The following is an 18,221-nucleotide window of genomic DNA, read 5'->3' as shown; positions in this document are numbered from 1 at the left end:
GAGAAATGCAATTGCACCTTATGTATATGATTAGAGTGCTGACTATTTTAATAATATTTTATTTTATTTTCTATTACTTTAATAAAAAAATATTTTTGATAGTGAGTTCAAACTATTTACATATTTAAGTTGTTATCTCTCCATGTAGGAGAGAGAATGACCAGCATACAGGATGCCAAAGGCATGTATCGTGGCTATCTTTCTTGGCTATCTTTCTGGACTTAGAGAGGTGCATGCCACTTAAATTGCTCTATTTCTCAACCAAAAAAAATATTGAGCTCATATACATCGATATTATTTTAACCATCATATAATTTTTTGGAGGGAGTGCAATGCCAGAATTTTCAATTCAAGGCCCTTACCCCTACCGTTTTCATTTGATCTTTCTCCCTTTTGGCAACAATGAGTTTTTCAATCTGAGTAATTGCAGGGAGTTCTCGGCTCTCAGTGCATTGTAATTCCCCCGTTTTTCGTCCTCCCTCACTCCATGCACATTCTTATTCTTATAGATGGATGATTTCCCTTTTTCTCAACAAAAAAAAAAAAATATTGAGCTCATATACAATGATAGTATCTTGACCATCATATAATTTTTTTCCCAATATATTCTTCTTAAGTTTTATATTTCTAATTTAGAATTATACCTATGTTAATGGGTATTTCTGAGGATATATTGATAATTTAATAAGTTTGGTTATTTAATAGATTATTAATTGCATATTTTTGTAAAAGGCTATTAATAAAAAAAATAGTAGGGTTCGGTTCGGTTCGGATCATAAATGTATGGAATTTTTGAAAGATCAAAATGCCTATTTTAACTTATAGTATTTAGTTGAACAAGTAGGTCTTTTATTTATTTTTTAAGTATATTTCTCCCACAGTTTGCATATTTTTAAGGGTGATTTGCATAAAAAGAATACACTTGATTTTTGGTTTTATCACATGCTTATTTTAGTTTCCTATTGTAAGAGATATTTTGCTTCTTTTGTACTTGAGCGCCTCATTATTGCTGCACGGTGGGAAAATAAGTTTTTTTACATAAAGTTGAACGTTGTATGAAAGGAGAGAAAATCTTCTGTTCTTCCATAATCGGTCTTTCCAAATTAAGATTTATCTTCTTTATCTTGCCTTGTCCCTTTCTGTTATAGTGTTAAGAAAGAATGGAACACTCATCTGATGGAGAGTACATAAATCCTTTGGACGGATAGATAGGCTACAAATATTTCTTTCGGTACTCTATTTAATTCAACTCATCATGCCTTCACCCAAGTGAAAGTCTAGCCTCGTTTACACGAAGCTCTAACTAGACACATCTATCTTCATTCACGGCACCCGGTAGAGGAGATTCTCTCTTTCCGAGACTTGCAGGAGATCCAAAATCTATTCCTAGGCAAACATCTAACAATGCGGAGATTCACCCATGGCAAAATTTACACTGTCAATTTCCTGTGTAATCATCAATTTCTACGGTATAAGATTTGATAACTTGCTTAGAATTGATTAGTATTTTTCAGTTCAGCATTTTTATTAAAGCTACGGTAAATTAAATCTTATTTAATAAATAAATTTGAGGATGGTCTATTTCGATAAAAAAAAAAATCTATTTTGATCAAAAACTCATTTCTGAAGTAGTTTTGACTATTAGCAATCTATATTGATTTATTTATTTGATATGACCCTCACAGTGGGCTGGACAATGTATGCCCCTCTCTCCCTCTCCAAATATAAATTCCGAAATGGGCAATCTGCAAATATTATGTGGCCGCATTATATGCATTGTGGCATGCTTGCTTAAATTCTTCCGCACAATTATTTTTTAAAGGGGAATTAAAGGAGTACATAGGGGCTAGGGCTGGCTCTATCGTCGAGGACCATCTTTATGGCTGCTAGCATTTTGATTGTGCGAAGCGAAATTCACTTTCAAGATAGATGTGTGACTGTAATGCGGGACAAGAATGGCAGGCATTAGTAGGTACCTAGCCGCTTTTGTCGCAACAACCACACGACCTTCCAATTCTACACGGAGGCACTCGTTTCAAACGTCACGTAAATCGCAAGGGCACTCGTACCTTCTCTCACCTTCATCGATTCCATTGTTATTGTTGTTTGGACAACTTCGCCTTAATCCTCAAAAGATTATAGAGCAGCTAATAATTTGAAACGTGACAATAATCCTATAAAAAAAAACAGTCTCTAATCTCTATAGCCACAATCGGATGCTTTAAACTTTAGGGAGACTTTTTTAAGGTTTCCTTTCTTCACGTCTATGAGTCTATCGTACCTATACCTACTTGGATCTCTTCTTCTTGCCCTTTTCTTTTCTATGGATCCCCTTGTGCCACGTGACCACATCTTCAAGAATCAAGACTAGTTACCGCTTACCAGTCCGACAGCCTATCCACCGGGATCCCATCAGCTACCATCCTCAAACACTGCCTTCCAAAGTGGGTACGCTCCTTATCTGCCACGTGGTAGATAGCCATTTGTTTCGCATGCAAAACAGTACCTTTCATCGTGTGCACGGTGCACCACATGATCGCACAATGTCCATATTTTCGCTGTCCGGAGCCGGGAGGAGGGACCAGATTGATTTTCTTGCATGCCCACATGACATAATATCCTGCAAAGTTCCCATCCTACCCTCTGAAATCCAGGTTATTTTCCCAAATTAATAAGATTGATTGGGGATGGATTATAAGGAATAAGAAGGTGGCAAGCAAACCTCCACGCAAGAAAAAAAAAAAAAAAAAAGTATTGATCGCTCATGTGGTCGCATCTCTTCGTTGCCTCTCATTGGCCTCTCGCTCTCCCTCCTCCCCGCGGCCCCCAATGGATGGGAGAAAATCTTCTGCACCCCCCACCTGTAGGAACTTCCTGCAGTCGAATTAAGTTGCTTGTCAGCTGGCTGCAAAGCTATAGCTGCCAATCACAAGCTGCCAAACATCCAGACGGAAAGAAATTCCTGCAGCCACTTCTCGTACCGGAGTATCACTCCACACCACACCACACATCCCAATTTTGACTCCCAGCGCCCACAAAGACAACTAAGAAGCTATCCCCCACCCACAATCCCCCAAGCCTCCCCCACAACTACAGGAGGCCGCCGTCTCCTGCCTCCATGTCGTCATCCGCCACATGCAACGTATGCCACCGCACCGGCGGCGGATGCCCCCATCATACTGACCTCAACCTCTCGATGCCAATGTTTCTTGGGTCCGGCCGGGAGCCTGACGGGCTTCACGAGTTCCAATTCTTCGGCCACGACGAGCCGGTCTCGTGGCTGTTCAGCGACCCGAGGACTACGGGCGAGGCGCAGCCCGTCGTGCCGACGTCGTTCAAGTACATAGATACCTCACAGGAATCCTCCTGCCATCCCGGTCACCAGCTCACCTTTAATGTATCTCTGGATAGGCCTGGTCCACCGGACTCCATCCCAGCCTCGATGGACAGTTCCGGCATGATGCCCACTGCCTCGACGGCCAATTTGGTGAGTGCAGTGTTAGATCTCTTCTCTTCTTCTTCTTCTTCTTTTTTTTTGACTCTCTTTAGAAGATTCTTTTTAAAAAAAACTGTTTAAGTTGAGATCGGTATTTCTGAGCTTAATTTCGTCACTGTTCTGATGGAATCCATCCATGCATGCACTAGAGGATAATGGGATTTTAATTCCAGCCTTCTTCCCGTGTTATTCAAGGGAACTTCTTTTTATCTGCGTTTTGGTAGCTAAATTTAGAGGTCTGCTGTATAGCAAAAGCTCAACTTAATTATAAGGATAAAGAGTTGCAACTCTACACTCCTCTTACCCTTGTGCAAAAGAGCAGAAAACAACTGTCTTGCCTTACAGGATTTGGCCAACCACAGCCGCAGAGTTGCCAAACAAAATGAAATCTTTAAGAGGTAGAGGCATTTCCCCTAAACCTCTTTTTCAGACCCATCTACCTCAGCCCCTATATTGGCAACCTAATTTAGCTATTATATCACATTGTCTATAAACATGTATAACATCGTAATCATAAAAAAAATATAAAAAAATAAAAGTAGAAACCTAAAACATTCCTGTACAAAATATCTAATGTGTCATGGGGATTCCACGTGATCCCTTCAAAATATTCACAAGCTCCAAAGAGTCCAGTGCATTACATACATTGTCGATCCGGGGTATATTGGATATTTCCATTTTAATTTACTCAGTGCAGATTATCTTTCAATCTTTTACTGGCACGTTTTACTCCATCTTGTAATCTTTTATTGGCACTTTTAGCTTGATCGTTTCACCGCAAAGATGCAGAAAGCTGCTCTTATTCTATAGTGGCAAAAAAAGTTATCGAGTGGTGACAGTCATTATTAGTCATTATCAAGCTATCTTTAAGTTTAGTCCCTCAACCATGAAATAAATTCGTGACGTTCATTCTAATTAATGCCTTTTCCAGTCCACTAGCTCATTAATTTCGTAAGTCTCTCTCATATCCACAAATATATTTAGCCAAATCTTACTGGAAGATGTGAAGATTTTGCCTTCCAAGTAAAATTTTCGTAGAAAATGGTTGCTGATCATTCTGTGACCTTAAGGATATAGAAGCAGTGGTGTTTTCATGCTAATTGCTAACTAATTTATGTTGGATCTGGAGCAATGTAGGGATATTAGGCAGAAATTAAGAAGTGCACTCAAATTTCATGTGCCTCTCTCTACATATAGATGCAGACCAAACTTTGCTATTTATGTTGGCATGATGATCATTCTAAATTTCCTCTATAGATGGCATTCTCCGGTAACACATTCATTGATGCTTCGTCATGCGAGAACTCTAAGGAGGTCGGCGAAGCCATGACTCCTAGCCAAGGAGATCCTGCAATGGATAGAGAAGCGAAGGTCATGAGGTACAAAGAGAAGAGGAAGAAGAGGAAGTACGAGAAGCAAATAAGGTATGCTTCAAGGAAAGCGTACGCCGAAATGAGGCCAAGGATCAAAGGTCGCTTCGCAAAGATCTCAGAATCAGGTCAGCCGACACCGGAGCTGCCTTCTTATGACCCTGAAAGGCTTGATCTTGGATGGTTCCGTTCGTAGTGTGCAGCAAGCATGACACTGCAAAGAAGGACGATCCATATGAAAATTTTAATTTTAGACCTTAGGGAAGTGTATGTTGTGGTCTATTGATTTTTATATATCTGTGACCTGCCTCTTGTTATACTGAAGATAGCAGGTCTGATTACCTTTATGAATGTGTATTTGTCTCTGTTGTTGGTGGTGTTTGTACGTGCTCAAGTTTGCATGTGCTGCTGCCCTAGAGAGAGAGAGAGAGAGAGAGAGAGATGAGTCTAGTTATTACAAAATTCAACTCACTTGGGATTTCATTGGGAGAAAATTATCACAGTGGATGATAAGAAAAGGAACCAGAATGAAGAAAATGGAATAAAAGAGTAAATATAACTGGAGAGAGAGTATATATAGATATATACATATGATACTGATACTTGTGTAAACCTAGGAATTCCAGGAGCTGCAGAGAGATGATCGACTGTTATGAGTGTTACTTAGAAACTTATAGAGCTTTTTTTTTCTAACTATAAAGCATATTTCTGTCACTTTTACGTTAATCTGACAGTGTAGGCACATTAACATGACGTACTATGCTTTATAGTTAAAATGCAAAGGGCTTAAATTTAGATGAATATGAAATCATTAGGTTCACTGCATACATGCGATTCTATAATTGTTCTTTTACTTGTATATATATATTACTGGCCATTTACTGAAGCTACCTTAATTTCTACAAGCACTAGCCAGATATTTACATGCATATAACAACGACCTATAGCCTTTAGGACAACAATTTGTAAGGAACTCCCAAATAATGAAGTACATGAATAATCCATCAGAGTCCTCTTTGAATTCATAATATAACCAAAGAACATTAGATACTTCAAGAATTGTAAAGTATGTGGCATTAAGTAGATAAAGTTCCCTGAACAATTATACCAATCAAATTACACTCATCAGAGGATAATAAAAAACTGCCTAGCATAAAAAGTTATGATACAACATGTAAAACTTATATGTTAATGTAAAATGCCTGTCAAACGGAAGTATGATACAATATGGTAAGGAAAAGAAGAATCCTGATATGGATTAACTCGATCACTAACTCAAGGGAAAAATGGCATAAACAAAGCACCAGATAAGAGCTCCTCCAGAACATACAGTGCCTTGATCCTGCAGTTAAACAGTCCCATAAGCACATTTACAGAACATCTTTCATCTTTGTAATCGCTAAAGGTCGTGACCAGGCCTCCACAATAAATGCAGCATGCACCTTCACACAGAAAGCTGAAAGTTTCAAATCATGTTAATTTAGTTCTTGCCACTGTCTACAGCCAGGAGACTGGAACACAAAGTTCTCCTAATTTCTTGTCACACTTCAAAAGTAATAAGATTCTGAACCATATGAAGCCTCATAGAGTTCCCATTATTTTTCACAGGAAGCAGAATAAATATGATCAGTATTTAATCCTCCTGATAAATATCATCAGCACTTGCTCCTTCTGATCATTGGAAGGAGACCAGAAATCAGGACTATAATCCAAACAGATAAAATTATGATAATAAAATCAAGGGAAGAATTACAGCTAAACTTACATTCATACACTTAGATGGTCGTCTCTCAGTCGATATGCTTATGCCTCCATATGATTTTGTTGATCAAATGCCTTTCATGACGGTATCTGTTTTCAGAACGAGTTTAAAATTTAAAGCTCATCAAATAGATACAGATACCCTTCACAAAGCTATGGCATGAAAAAAAACAAGACAAGGCACAAAGCATGTGGTAAAAAATAAGAGAGGGGAACCATATACAGTAATTCAACATGTTCCTGCAGATCCAAAATATTGAAGAAACAAGAACATTGGTGCATACATTACAACAGAGGAGATGCAGAAGCACATAACCCCGATGGTCAAGTGAATGGGAATCGTCTGCCAGAAGCTCTCCTTATCAAGGAAAATTCTCTCCGACACGAGAGTTGCAGAACCAGAAACAAGTAAAACCACCCAGCCAGATGGCAAGCAATGATAGAATGAAAATGGGGATTCCTGAAGAGAAAAGGTTGTTCAATGAGCTGACGTGTACTCAAACAGGAATGTTGTGAAACAGTAGTACCAAAAGAATACAGGAGAAATTTACCTGGAAATATCGTTTGATGAAAACTGCTGAATATACAATTCTTAATAGCATATCTTTGACAACAGTCAAGGAAGAAGCTTGACCTTATTCTTTCAATGTTAAAAACATACTACAGATCAAATGCGTGTGAAATGAAAGGAGTGCTTATCACATTGGTGCAGTTCACTCCTATACTGGGAAATTCAGTAGCAATTATGTGAGATAGCACAAGGTACAAGTACTTCTGTACTTGTACAGGTTATCTGAACCCTTTTTCCTTATAAAGACTAGCATTTCATGAAAACACCATAACCATGTTCAAATGATTGAAAGACTAAAAGCCCAAAAAATACTTACAGATAATTAAGGAGATCAGAACTATGACATCCTTATATGTAACATGGCCCTACAGCTATAAAGAAACGCTACTTATGAGGCAACATTTTGGGAGAAAGTGGCTTCTGCAAAAAGGATACTAATTGAATTAGCAGCAATTAACCCGACAGATCCAGCAGTTCTAATCAGGAGGACATTTAGCATTATATAAATTCCAGAGAAAATGAGCAATGAATCATTCGACTGCTTGAGCTGACTCTCATTTGCAACAGCATGGAGAAAAGCTTCCGATGTTCCTGGAGTACACGAAAGAACTTAAGCATTTTACAACTGTGCAATTAATATATTCGCTGGTAGAAGTAGATTAAACAAGGAGAAAAAAATTGTATCATGCTCATGCCCAAGCATATGTACTGCTCTATGTAAAAGGAAGCACATTGAAACTAACCAGTTAAACTAGTCAACAGCAAAGGTCCTATGTAAGTAAGGCGATGACCGAAGACATTTCGCATATAGTATTAGAGAGGATTTAACTAAAGCTGGATTGAGAAGTAAAATAAACTGAGGCTCATTAATTACAAGAGACAAGTGATGAAGAAGAAAAACTAAATGACAATTCTATATTGTAGCTTTCGATGGAGTAAGTCATTGATGATCTACTGATGTTGTATAATCGTCTCTAAAACAGTAAAAGGATAACATTATAAGTATGTGTTGGTTAATTAAAAATTCAATAATGACTACAGTAAACAACAAATCAGATTTTTTCTGCAAGAATTCCACCAATACAATAAACAACAAATCAGATTTTTTCTGTATGCTACAGCTCACTTACCATTCATGGCTAAGCTGATGACATAAAAGCAATAACAACGGAGGGCAACTGGAGCTTCTCCATCACTCCATTTCCTTCCGTATAGTAGTCTTATGAGTGTATATGAGTAACTTGGACCAAATGCTAGTACCACAAGCCCTATGAGAAAGCAAAATGGAAACATCAGCTAGAAGGCCTGTAAAACTTTACTTTGAGAGTTTCTCAAGGAAAAATAACCTTCAGTAATGTAATTGGTCCTAAAAGGGTCCAATACTTCAGTATAAAAGTTAGAGAAATTGTGCATATGGAAAGATGTACAAAATATTTGAATGTTATATAATTGTCCGTACCAGCATTTCAAGAATATTGTGAAGGTCAAGACAACATATTGTACAAATCATGGTTATCCACTTTTGACTCACTTCCAAATGGAAGTAAGCTTAAGTTACTGTATCATAGCACTCTTCTTACTGTGAGTCCAACTTGATTCATATCCCTTTTAACAGCTATGTACATTATCACTGTTAATGATACTGTATCTTGTGATGTGTGTAGCAAGATGCTTTATTATTAGCCAGGATGTTTGAACTGAAAAAGATATTAAGAAAACCATTTAGTAGAATACCTATCAGCAGAACGAGCTTCAACCCCTCAGTTAAGGAACTCCTCAACTTCATAATCGTCTGGGGAGATCGTTCTGCAACAAAGAAAGGTCAAACAATTGATTAAGTATATCAGAGGGTTCACACTTTGAAACTTTGGTCTCTTATATGAGCTAAATAAATTCTTATCATCTTATTATTAAGGCATGACTTGTACTACTTGTTAATTTATACATCATACACATGTATTTGTACATAATATGCCATAGATGTGTGTGCATATACAGTACTAAAATGACCAAGCTGATTGAAACAATTTGAATTCAGTCAACATGATTCAGAGATGCTCTAGTTTTCCAAAAGCTGTCAAATATCACCAGCATAGAAACTTCATTTCTGACAATAGTCAGCAACAAATTAACAATTAAAAATTTGGACACAAATACCACATAATATATGCTGTCCAATAGCTAGGCAAAACATCTTACCAAAAAGACAGTTTGTTAAATAAAAAGATTAATTTGTTGTTAATTTCACCAAAGTAGATAAGGACATTTTATTTAAATAAAGAAACAAACCTGATGCTAATTTCGCAAAAGTAGCATATGAACTTTCTTCGAAAGGAAGAAATACCAATCTTACAACAAGACTTCCTGTAGAGTCATAAGATCATATATCCTGAGAATTTACAGATAATAAGCCTTACAATAGGTTTCCACCAAAATGTAAAGAAATTTTCTTTGAACCTCTTAAGATACTAGGATAACATGCCTAATTTGTCCACAAGCCCATAAACAGCTTGATTGTAGGGAGTATCTAACCATACAAGAACAATCTTTTCGCCTTCTTGGAGGATCAGCTTTCGAACAGACTGACCCGTGAATAACATGCACATGTGCCAAAGTTGTTTGTCATAGTTGGTCGATTTCTGCAACCTGAAAACAGGTGATGTTTTGAGTATTATGCACAAGCATAGCGGGGAGGAGTGGGGATAAGGATTGCAGTGAAACAAGGAAAAATAGTCTGATACAGCAGGGATTAAAACCTGAAGGGTAAAAGATGAGAGAGCTTGATTTTATGAAAAAGTATAAAATATGCCCAGTATCCAAAGAGCAAGCAGGCACCATAAGCAGCCTGGGATAAAGCAAACACAATCTCCTTTTCCTGAAAGTATTCAATTTAGCATTGTAATGAGCAAGCAAGAAGATAAAATAAATTTATAGCAAACCAAACTATTTTATCTTTAACAGATGACACACAAATAATAACCACACCAATCTTAGTCCAACTCTTTGGGGTTAAGAATATGGATGAGTTTCCTCAACTTAGAGATTATAAAAATTAGTATCTTAAGTGACAAACCAAATGAAAATCCCACCACAAATCATCGATTTTAGCCTTGCAAATTTGCCTTCTACTCCACCAGATAATTGAATTCTGATAGTACACACTAATTATAAAAGGTAGGAATTTCATCTCTCAGGCTGGAGCATATGGGGCTCCTCACATGTAATACAATCTATATATTTTTCAAATATCTAATATGCTGCTTAATAAAAAAAATACCAATATAATTTGACAATGACAAACTTCAACAACATATAAATCACTAAGTACATGATATGGTGGTAATATGGAGAAGACAACTGTTTGAAACATGCACAAAACCAACGTTACGTGCCTTTCGGCAGCTTTATATTATCGGGAGTTTATGATTTCCTACTATCTGAAAGATCTTCTAAAGAAAATATTATAGTAATATAAGAACATAATATAAGAACAGACCAGTGTACAAACTTTTACACATGCCACATGACAATGCTCAACTTGTTGTGAACTCAAGAAATTGTGAAATATAAAGAAAGAACGAAAGAAGAAATTAAGAAAGAAAGAAAGAGGGATATGATAATACCATCTGAATTTGTCTGGCAATGAAGATGTAGGTTGTCAAGCAACGTAGAATAGTAGCTGAAGTTTCAGTAATCAACCTTAATTTAAGAAAAAGCAAATTCTGGGAAAGAATATATAGGGGTTCTGCCAGTAACTCCAACATACAAGCAAATCCTGTCATTTTGGAAACTCAAATAAATTACTAGCACCAGAAAATAGATAAGCAAAAGACAGAGAAGGCAATATAATAATAAAAGGGACTACATATACACAGACTGAAATTCAGAAGACTGAGCAAGCAAAAAAAATTGACCATCATTTGACCATGGTACTTAATTTTCATTAATCTGATTAATACTCGAAGCTAGTTCTTGTTTAGGTCCCTTCACCCTGCTCCTTGGTGAGCATACCTTTTATTGTCCACCTTAATCGACAGTGTCAATGAATGAATGAAATTAACTATAAAGCACTCCCTACTGGTAGCAAGAAGAATCAGAATAATTTTTAAAAATTTAGAATATTCTCTCCTCAGAAATAGGACAAGATAAATATTCCAATTTTCAAAAGAAAGTATGAATTAGAGATATAAATTAGTTGGGTCACATCTCATGACATTATTATCTGCATATACCCCATATACATTTTTTCCATCCTTCCACTGCGAGATTCGAGGTCATAAATATTAACTTTTACTCACTGGAGAGGTGGAACGAATTTTACAGATCAGCTGTTGAAAGGGAAAGCTGGAGCGAATTCTAATACTAGAGGATGGTGACTCTAAAAGGCACCTTTGTCCACAGACCACAAGGATGTATAGAGTTCTAAAATGGGCGCAGCACTCATATAGGAATTCTCTGCTATGTCATGCTTGAAATCAAGCAAATTATCGAGGCAGGCACACATTTCGAAAGCCATACATCATGTTATCAGAGCTTTACACACATTTCAATCTTAAACTACCTGGGAAAAGTTTTGTACTCATTTTTGAAGACTAAACAGAGGAAAAAAAAAAAACTAATCAACATACTACTGCTGGAAATTTTAAGAATTGGAAGTCACATGACTAGTAGTGAAACATTCTTTAATAGGAAACTCCAAATAGTTCTAAATGGCAATACTTTCAGAGATGTAACAAAACACTCTTCTAACGAGTACAATTTGTACATCAGAACTTTATAAACCAAAATATCTAGGGAACAGTATTACATGGACTGAAAAATTACCATGAATTAATATAGCTTGTGCATATGGATCAGAAAAACTGAGTTTCTGATACCAGAATACAAAGATGCAGCCAGCAACAGTAAAAAGTATGCCAATTGGAAAAGTCATCCAAGCTATCTTCAACAATTTTGCAGCATTTTCATCCACTGGTGCATCATCACTGTAATTAAGCTTAGCATTATCTTTTAGCAGATGCATGGACATGCATTGAAAAGAAAATTACAGGAAAATTCAAGACTGAGAATTGCTACATAACGAAGTCCAGACAAAGATGCATGGACATACGTTGAAAAGAAAATAACAGAAAAATTCAAGACTGAGAATTGCCCAGACAAAGATGCATTGACATACATTGAAAAGAAAATAACAGAAAAATTCAAGACTGAGAATTGCTACATAATGAAGTCCAGACAAAGATGCATTGACATACATTGAAAAGAAAATAACAGAAAAATTCAAGACTGAGAATTGCTACATAACGAAGTCTGGACAAATTTTCCCACATGCAATACATAAGAAAAGCAGTCAAAATCTTATTTGGAACTTAAAAATGTTACCAATGCATTACACTAGATTACTAGAGCAATATATTTATGAGTTATGACAACCATTTTCAACACATACTTCAGAACTATTCAATAACAAAGAAATGGATACAGGAGAAAAATATAAACAAGTGATTCAGATGTGCATAGCACGTTTTGAGTGTTACTAACAAGTGATTCAAATGTGCATTTAATGCTTAATTAGGCTTACATAGATGAAAAATATAAACACAAAGAAAAGCAGAAGAATTGAGAAACAGGTAGGATACATTAAGAAAAGCAGGATTCACAGCATGAGCATGTCTATCTGATGTAAAGGCCTCAGTTTAGTAGCACAGTTGTCATCTAATGTAAATGTTTCTATTGGAAAATTTACAATGGAGAATGTCACATTCGACTCCTCCATGCTCACTCGTGATCTGTTCAATGTTCATCAATAAAGAGGAGCGTAAATGTACTGCAATTATACTCTTTGTTTCCACCACTCTCTTTCGCATCACTAAGTGAACCAGTTAACCCTAAGATATGTGAAAAATTGTGTACATCCAATTGACATGTTAATCTGATCTTAAATTAACATAAGACACTACCAAAAATAGAGTCAAATGAAAATTACCCAATATAGAGTCAAATGGAGAAAGAAAATTCAAGAAGCCATCCTTAATTAATTTGTTGTTGATGCTGTGATATTGTCATTAGTCGTCTTGCAAGGATTATTTAATGCACCATCAAACAAAACAGTAGTCACAACATAGGACTAGCATAGGCCAATTGTAGCAGAGAGATGAATCCCTCATAATCCAAAGAGCAACAGAAAATTGATGTGAATTGGCTATATGGCACTCAAAGTATGACTATGACTTAGCATAATATTGGATGAGGTGAATAACGAATGAATTAGTTCAAACCAAACCCCAAATAAAAATCATCAACGACATGAAGTCCCTGCTCTTCTGTATTGATAAATAACCAAAATCAAAGTAACCGCTTACAGTTAAAAGAGAAAATGCCTACCTTTCAACATTAGTTCGCATACATGCACGCCGGAAACCCTCCCGACTTAAAAACAAGATGCAGGTAACAAAAAGATGAAATTGCACTGCATACAACTGCAAAAGATACATACAAAAGAAAGGCAATAGATGAGTTCCAGTAGAAAAAATCATCAAGTTGATGAAAATTAAGGAAACAGAAAAGTATGGCTGGAATGGAGAACCAACTAAAAGTAACCACTCCCAGAATATACTTTAAGAAGCTCTTTAAGGACCTGCTAACTACAGTTGGTTAGGATCTAGAAAGAAAAGGAAAAAAAGTTAATGCAAAGGCTAGGTTCATTGACATATGGACCACCTGTTTCTAGAGAAAATAAGAGAAACAAGGAGCTAAAAGAACATAAAGAGAGGTGACCCAAAGGAGGAAAAAGAAAGAATAGTGAATAGGATAACAGGTAAAAAGATGGCCACTATGAAAAGGGGGAATTAAACAAGGATGAGCTGGCAATGAAAAGAATATTAAACAAAGATAATTAAAGAATCAATAAATTAGGAAAGGAAGAGGAAAACTAAAACAGTTATTGATGGCAAAGTCTATTCATGATGTGTGCTATAGAAATTTAAAAGGCATGTAGTACAACGATCAAACAACTCTTCTTATACTAACTCTTCCCAACTAAATATATGATCGGCTGTAGAACACAACTCAGTTGAAAGGCTATACAGAAAGATTAAACTAAATGACAAAGCATTTGAACTTAACACTAGCGTCAATATAGAAATAAATAGAATGTCTTCAATAGTGAAACATAATTAATTCTCTCAACCGTTTATACTAATTCTACATCCTCATACTAATATACTATTGTAATAATATCTGACACAAAATCTTTACTCTTCCCTTCTCAAAATAAGAAATTGTGTCTTATTCTTGTTCATCCATCCACACCATTCTCAACATCATTAATTAGCAAGCTTCCTTGGTATGGCATATTTGTCCGACTAATAAACTAGAATTGCATATTTAAATTATTAATCAAACACTATCTAATCATACAATACTACAGTAAGGCGAGAAAACATTTCATGATACTAATCGTCAAACCAGCTTGCTTCCATCTAAGTTTTCTCTTTACTTTCGCCAACTCAACAAACAAACGATTTAAAACTAAACGCAAAAAATATGTTACAAGTGAGGAAGATGAATTACCGCATAGTGAGCTTCAGTGAGGTGCCTCACGATCCAAGAATTAAATATGAAGGGGATTCCTCTCGATAGAAACTGCGTCGCTGAGATCCAAAACCAATCAAGAGGACGAGAAGAAAGCGATCCATCAATCGGAGATGGAATAGAGAAGAGAACTCACCCATTAGATATTTGAAGGTGTGAGCCATGTCGTGGCTCGCGACAACGCTTCCACCCATAGTTTGGGATCACCGTACTCTTCTTCTTCCTCCTATCGATGTGGCTCTCGAGTCCCGATTATAGAACGCAAGCAAGTACGCAGACGGGTCGGCTTCATGTTAGATTAGATCCGCAAATGGATCTGATGAGCTATTGTGCTATTAGGACCCAAAGACGACCCGACCCGTATCCAAGAACTCGGACGGGTTTCGGGTATTATGCAGTATAGACCTAAGACCCAATATAATGAGGTTACTGCGGAAATATTGGAACGGGTAATCGGGTCCGGATTCAAGTTAGTTCTACCCAAGTCCGTAGAAGAACTCAAATAAATACGGGTTCTACCAAATATAATCCGATCCATTTTTCTCACCTACAACCAAAACCCTTTTTCCAGAACCCTAGAAGGAAAGTCACGGCCTGGATCGCACCCACAAAATCTGACGGTCCTTATTTCTTAAATCCAAACCTAGTCGCCCTTATAAGCCCCATTTACTCTCCAACCAAAGCCGCCACTCTAGCCCTAGGAACGCAGGACGAGCTTCTTCTGAGCAATGGGTGATCTCTCGATCCTTTTTGCTATCATATTTTTCTCGTTTGATTTTGTTAGATATTGCTTGATCGCGAGAAATCTCTACTAGTTTTGTACTCGTGCAGCATCTCTGATGCACGTATTGATCGTTTTCTTTGGCGTGATGGATTCCTTTAGGTGCGTACAAGTACGTGTCGGAGCTATGGAGGAAGAAGCAATCGGATGTGATGCGGTTCTTGCAGCGAGTGAGGTGTTGGGAGTATCGCCAACACCCGTCGATCGTCCGCGTCACGAGGCCGACGAGGCCTGACAAGGCTCGGCGTCTCGGGTACAAGGCCAAGCAGGTATAAGATCTTGAACATTACGCGGATTATTTTACTTTTTGCGGTTTTGCATCTAGGGCTTTGTGTCTTTTGGTAGATCTAGTACTTTTCAAAAAAGGCAGACTGTAATCAGTTTATTGATTGTAGATAGGTATGCATATCCGCATGGTGTAGAACTTGCTCTGCCCTGAGAATAAAGCACGTTTGTATTGTACCTAGAATATGCTGTTTGGTTTTGTGATTTAGTGGCGAATGCTGGTCCACTGCAACACCATCTTGTATCCAAGAACCAACTCAGAGAAATGTAGTGCATATATCGTCCACTTTTGCATTCATTGAAAACATCTACTGCTTTGTTTTGGGCTTCTAATATATACTGGAGTGAATATTTGAAGCATGGCTCCTGTTGGTGGCTAGAGATATAGGTTGCAGAATTACTGTATGAGTTTTGCTTTGTTTAGGGTTAAAGATAGCTCCTTATATGAATTGAGGTACTGAATTGGGAAGTTATGTCTGTTGTATCTTTTTATCTGAGCTACATTTGAGCTACAATTTACATATGATTCCATGTAAAGCATCATGCAAAGTAGCAAGTGTAGTTGGTGCATTGTAGAGAGACTGTTCTTAGACCTTATCCTTGCAAGACTACATCAATAACAAGCTGCTAAAGTCAACTATTCATGGCCTATAAAGATTCTGTTCCTTCAGTCACTACTACCTAATTTTTTAAGTTCTTTGTTACTTCATCTTCTCCTTTACCATTTCATTGCATATCACGTTGGGTCATCTCTCAATACACCTTCTAGATCAATAAAATTGCACATTCATACTGTGGCACTCTCTTGGGCATTTATTCTCTTTTAGACTGTCTAAAGAATCTCAACTAATTCTCCCATCATTTCTGTCAGTTGCATTTGTCTCGTATATCGTCTTTTCGATTATTTGAACATGTTGAAAGAATCTCAATTTCTATGATTTTATCTGATACAGTTATCTGTTAGGTCTATCTTTTCTACTAACCTCTCTCTTACATCGCAACACATTAGAGGCTTTTTTTATTCTAACAGTCATGTTTAAAAAATTATTTCCAATGTCCTTCCTCATTAATTCCCCTTAATCCATTTTATAGTTACTTATGAGGTCATATTCTCTTTCATATGTTAATTTGTACTTCCTTAGGTATTGAAAGGTGATGTATGACATACTTATTCAGATGAAGATAATAAAACTGTCCAGTCCATCAGAAGTTTCTATCCAGCCAGTACTTTGTTGGCTGTATCTCAAAGGACTGACATTTATCCTCTAAATGATACTTTTGGACTGTACAGTGACTTTGTTTTTTTGCATATGAATGTTCTTGTATTGTGATATGAATGCCTGTAAATACTTCCACACAACAAAAGCAAACTTTTAATGGTAAAGACTCTACATTGAACCATCAGTTTCATTTTGTTATGCTCTGTTACTGCATATTAATTCCATTGTATGCATTAATGTGCAGGGTTATGTGATTTATCGTGTCCGTGTTAGGCGTGGAGGCAGGAAGAGACCAGTTCCCAAAGGTATTGTTTATGGCAAGCCCAAGAACCAGGGTATCACTCAGTTGAAATTTCAAAGGAACAAGAGGTCAGTTGCTGAGGAAAGAGCTGGTAGGAAGTTGGGTGGTCTGAAGGTGCTCAACTCATACTGGCTCAATGAGGTTAGAAGACCTGCATGACATATGATTTTATGAGATATTTCCTGCATGATGATACTTGCAATGTTGAGCATGACTAACCCTTCTTTCTTGTGGACTTTATCTTAGTATGCTTTACAATACATAAGTGGAAAGCTCGACCAATCTGACTGTAGATATAGCTTCCTTTATGAAATTATAGTTGTGTAGTCTCTTTGTCTCCCTTTTTCAATTGTATAATTGCTGAGCTCTGAAACCTTTTTTGTCCTTTCACTGCAGGATTCGACTTACAAATACTATGAGGTTATCCTTGTTGATGCTGCTCATAATGCAATTCGCAATGACCCTAGGATCAACTGGATCTGCAAGGGTGTTCACAAACATCGTGAGCTTCGTGGACTTACATCAGCCGGTAAGAAGTACCGTGGCCTGCGTGGCAAGGGCCATCGTCATCACAAATCGAGGCCATCTCGCAGAGCAACCTGGAAGAGGAACCAGACGTTGTCCCTCCGCAGATACCGTTAAACTTTCCTTAGATTATCTTTGCTCTGAGTTTTCATTTTGCTCGCACTTTGATAGTTTGTTAGATGTCTCAATATCAAATTTTGTTGTCTTTGTTTGGAGCAACTCTTTGAACTCTTTTGCTTTGGCCTTATTCTACAGTCTTGGTATTTACCTCAGTAATGGAATTGCTACTTGTTTAATTCTCTTCAAAGTGCTATACTA

General features: G+C 37.0%; 3 protein-coding genes across 5 annotated transcripts; 2 read left to right on the top strand and 1 right to left on the bottom strand.

The window, feature by feature from the left end:
• Positions 1-3,025: 3,025 nt before the first annotated feature.
• LOC140782752 (transcription factor GHD7-like) lies at positions 3,026-5,231 on the top strand. The gene is made up of 2 exons (XM_073129499.1): positions 3,026-3,487; positions 4,754-5,231. Exons 1-2 carry the CDS (start codon positions 3,119-3,121, stop codon positions 5,060-5,062), a joined length of 678 nt encoding a protein of 225 aa, XP_072985600.1. The 5' UTR covers positions 3,026-3,118; the 3' UTR covers positions 5,063-5,231.
• A 683-nt stretch (positions 5,232-5,914) lies between these two features.
• Positions 5,915-15,070, bottom strand: LOC140782749 (uncharacterized). Of its 3 annotated transcripts, none has more exons than XM_073129496.1 (15): positions 14,928-15,070; positions 14,771-14,850; positions 13,583-13,677; positions 12,023-12,183; positions 10,822-10,973; positions 9,955-10,073; positions 9,677-9,844; positions 9,488-9,558; positions 8,933-9,004; positions 8,329-8,466; positions 7,634-7,789; positions 7,179-7,231; positions 6,912-7,087; positions 6,632-6,717; positions 5,915-6,537 (listed from the first exon to the last, which is right to left on the bottom strand). In XM_073129496.1, the coding sequence occupies exons 1-14, from the start codon at positions 14,983-14,985 to the stop codon at positions 6,657-6,659; spliced, it is 1,560 nt and encodes a 519-aa protein (XP_072985597.1). In that variant the 5' UTR covers positions 14,986-15,070; the 3' UTR covers positions 5,915-6,537; positions 6,632-6,656. The 3 variants fall into 3 exon arrangements, with proteins under 3 accessions (XP_072985597.1, XP_072985598.1, XP_072985599.1); XM_073129497.1 differs by having other exon boundaries at positions 9,488-9,562; positions 9,681-9,844; XM_073129498.1 differs by lacking the exons at positions 14,771-14,850; positions 14,928-15,070 and having other exon boundaries at positions 12,023-12,169; positions 13,583-13,655.
• Positions 15,071-15,433: 363 nt separating this feature from the next.
• LOC140782959 (large ribosomal subunit protein eL15z-like) lies at positions 15,434-18,210 on the top strand. The gene is made up of 4 exons (XM_073129875.1): positions 15,434-15,523; positions 15,675-15,841; positions 17,322-17,519; positions 17,775-18,210. The coding sequence occupies exons 1-4, from the start codon at positions 15,520-15,522 to the stop codon at positions 18,018-18,020; spliced, it is 615 nt and encodes a 204-aa protein (XP_072985976.1). The 5' UTR covers positions 15,434-15,519; the 3' UTR covers positions 18,021-18,210.
• Positions 18,211-18,221: the final 11 nt, after the last annotated feature.

The sequence above is a fragment of the Typha latifolia genome, chromosome 2 (assembly GCF_019914945.1).
Source record: "Typha latifolia isolate L0001 chromosome 2, TyphaL0001v2, whole genome shotgun sequence".
NCBI classification, from domain to species: Eukaryota; Viridiplantae; Streptophyta; class Magnoliopsida; order Poales; family Typhaceae; genus Typha; species Typha latifolia.
This window is presented reverse-complemented; position numbering and strand designations above follow the sequence as displayed.

Excerpts from the sequence above, each read along its gene's own strand:
- LOC140782749 (XM_073129496.1), bottom strand. The coding sequence starts at position 14,985 with ATGGGTGGAAGCGTTGTCGCGAGCCACGACATGGCTCACACCTTCAAA. Across the intron at positions 10,974-12,022 it reads ACAAGCTATATTAATTCATG|GATTTGCTTGTATGTTGGAG; the intron begins GTAATTTTTCAG and ends CCAAAATGACAG. Across the intron at positions 10,074-10,821 it reads TTGCCAGACAAATTCAGATG|GAAAAGGAGATTGTGTTTGC; the intron begins GTATTATCATAT and ends GAATACTTTCAG.
- LOC140782959 (XM_073129875.1), top strand. Across the intron at positions 15,842-17,321 it reads TCGGGTACAAGGCCAAGCAG|GGTTATGTGATTTATCGTGT; the intron begins GTATAAGATCTT and ends ATTAATGTGCAG. Across the intron at positions 17,520-17,774 it reads ACTCATACTGGCTCAATGAG|GATTCGACTTACAAATACTA; the intron begins GTTAGAAGACCT and ends CTTTCACTGCAG.
- LOC140782752 (XM_073129499.1), top strand. The coding sequence starts at position 3,119 with ATGTCGTCATCCGCCACATGCAACGTATGCCACCGCACCGGCGGCGGA. Across the intron at positions 3,488-4,753 it reads CTGCCTCGACGGCCAATTTG|ATGGCATTCTCCGGTAACAC; the intron begins GTGAGTGCAGTG and ends TTTCCTCTATAG.